Source organism: Alexandromys fortis, unplaced genomic scaffold, assembly GCF_014885135.2.
Source record: "Alexandromys fortis isolate MF-2015 unplaced genomic scaffold, M_Fortis_MF-2015_v1.1 scaffold_3, whole genome shotgun sequence".
Lineage (NCBI taxonomy): Eukaryota > Metazoa > Chordata > Mammalia > Rodentia > Cricetidae > Alexandromys > Alexandromys fortis.
This window is the reverse complement of record NW_026067909.1, coordinates 21441964-21444824: the sequence shown is the minus strand read 5'-3', so window position 1 is coordinate 21444824 and position 2861 is coordinate 21441964. Positions and strand designations below refer to the sequence as shown.

The 2861-nt window shown below is 35.4% G+C and overlaps 1 protein-coding gene across 1 annotated transcript; it reads right to left on the bottom strand.

Moving 5' to 3' along the window:
• Positions 1-412: 412 nt before the first annotated feature.
• Positions 413-1342, bottom strand: LOC126498594 (olfactory receptor 5B3-like). Its single transcript, XM_050137384.1, has one exon. The coding sequence runs from the start codon at positions 1340-1342 to the stop codon at positions 413-415; it is 930 nt and encodes a 309-aa protein (XP_049993341.1).
• Positions 1343-2861: the final 1519 nt, after the last annotated feature.

The window sequence follows — 2861 nt, the reverse complement described above, 5'->3', positions numbered from 1 at the left end:
AAGGAAAAGATAAGCTAATGATTTGCATTAGATTCTTAAGGCTGCTGCAGCAAAACACAGCAAACATGGAAACATCGTAGCTCACATCCTGAAAGGTATATTTTAATGTACATAACAAACGCAGTCAATTTGATAGTAAAGATTAACTATCACACTCTACCAGAAAGAGAAATAATTGAGTATATCAATAAAAGTAAAAAAAATGTTTGACAAATCACCTTAAAAATTAAAAATTATGCTTTTAAATATGATATTCCTTGATTCCCAGGACAAAATAATATCCAGATACATGAATAAGAACTCAGATCTTGAACTACTATGTTTAAAATACAACACAGTACATCAGAAGATCTGACAAGAATGAATTTTAACATTATATATCACAAAAAATGTAATGTTGTAACCATAATGATTATTTTTCCTTTAGAAACATTTTTATGAATGCACTCTTGACCTCTTTGTTTCTCAAGCTGTAAACTAGAGGATTCAGCATAGGGATGATCATGGTGTAGAACACAGATACAATTTTGTCAGTGTCCATTGCATGCTTAGAGCTGGGCTGCAAATACATGAAGATGATAGTTCCATAGAAAATAAAAACTGCAGTGAAGTGGGAGGCACAGGTGGAAAGAGCCTTCCGATACCCTGCTCCTGAATGCATCTTTAATATCGTTATAATAATTATAGTGTAGGATACTAATATTATTGTGAGAGCAAAAAAGATAGTGAAGCTGGCTAGACAAATAAGAACCAACTCATTAATATGTCTATCAGAGCAAGAGAGAGCCATGACTGCAGGCATATCACAGAAAAAATGATGAATCACACGGGAACTACAAAAGGAGAGACTGAGTGTGTTTCCAGTATAGATACAGGCACTCAAAAAGCCACAGGCATAGCACCCTGCAATCAGCCTTATACAAAAACCTGTAGTCATGTTACTGGCATAGTGTAGGGGCTTGCACACTGCTGCATAGCGATCATAGGCCATTGAGGCCAACAGATAATTTTCCACAGTAGCAAAAGCTGCAAAAGAAAACATCTGAGCAGCACAGTCATTGTAAGACATGATCTTGTCTCCTACTAGGAGCCCAGCCATGACTTTGGGAGTGATAGCTGAAGAGTAACCAAGATCAACAAGAGAAAGATTACCCAGGAAAAAATACATGGGAGTGTGAAGCCGAGAGTCCAAGAGAATCAACAGGAACATTCCCAAGTTTCCCACCAAGGTGAAGGTGTAGATGATGAGGAAGGTGATAAAGAGGGGAAGCTGAAGGCCTTGGGCATCGGTGAGTCCTGTGAGGAGAAACTGTGTTACTTCTGTCATGTTCTTCATTATCATCTGACTGCTTATGAATGCTCTCTGAAAATTAGAGAGAAAAATAATACAATAATAATAAACATGAAATTGATAAGTATAAACATAAGACATAGTCATTGTGCTAACAATTTCTCTGGAAAGATTTTTTTTTTACAAAGGTCTGGACTTTAACTGCCTATTTAATGTGTTACCTACAAATTTAACCTCATGCTATTGAATATCAAGAGATCTGATGAAGAATACATTCAATATAAAAGTGGTCTCCATCAGTGTGCAAAGAGTGAAAGACCTGGGAGCACCTTATCCTAAATGGGATGTCCCAAGCAAAACTCCTCCTTACAGTGCTCAAAGGGTTACGTAGAAGAGGGTGTGGAAAGACTGTAAGAGTTAGAGAGAATGTATGACCCCAAGGAAACAGCGTCTTCCAGATTCAGCGGGACTGATACACATGTCAACTCACAGAGGCTAAGTCAGCATGCATAAATTCAAGTCAGATGGGCCTCAATATGGAGAGCGGAAAGTAGACACATGCTACAACTTGTAGCCAAGTAGCTATCTGTAAGCGATGCACACTGGCAAAGATAAAATCATATTTTTCAATACAGTCTTATTGAGTATTTCAACCACACTCCAGAACAGTTACCATAAATAGGAGTAGTTGAGCTTTACAAAAGGAACTCCACGGGTTTCTATAATTTTTGTTAACTAGGGGATAAATTTAGCATTTGTGTCCTTTTGGTTTTTTGTTTAATTGTTTTGGTTTACCCTTTGTATGTTTTTTTAGAGGAAGATAAAAATAGAGAAAACATAAAGTTGGGGGGGGGGCGTAATGATGGGTCCGGAAAGAGTTAAGGGGAGAGAAAAAGATGATCACAATATATTGCATGAAAATTTTAAATTAGAGAGAAAAATGTTTTGTTCATATGCAAACTAGTTTTTAAACAATTTAATAAATAGACAACAAATAAATATATCTTTCAATTCACTTCTAAACTCAGTAAAGCTTGACAATTCCACATTTGCCCCCTGCCAAGAACTGATTCAACAGTTAGAGTGTATTCACTGTCTCCTCTCAATGATAGGAATTTAAAGAAAATGATAAAAAAAGGATCTCTCTCCTAATTTATTCAGGGTCATTTTAACATTTAAACAAGGATCGTAATCTTTTCTTCATTACATATATGTATTATGCTGTTTATTTTACAGCCTTTTATGATAGATAAACATATTTTAAATATACATCATGAACTTATCTGTCAGTATTATTCCTCTCAGTTTTAACCTTAGCTGTGCACAGTATATGAGGACATTAAGTAAATTACCTATGGTGAAAATTTCTGTAGGTATATCTCAGTTAGGACTTGTTTGTGGAAACAATGGAAAACAATATTTTCATGTTTCAGTAAGTCACAGTTGGTACATTTGTCCCTGAATGACAGAATTAAACTTCTTACTGTATATGCATCATTAACAGGTATCTTGAAAATGAAAATTTGTTTACACAGCTCACTCAATCTGACATTAAATCACCAAAATAATG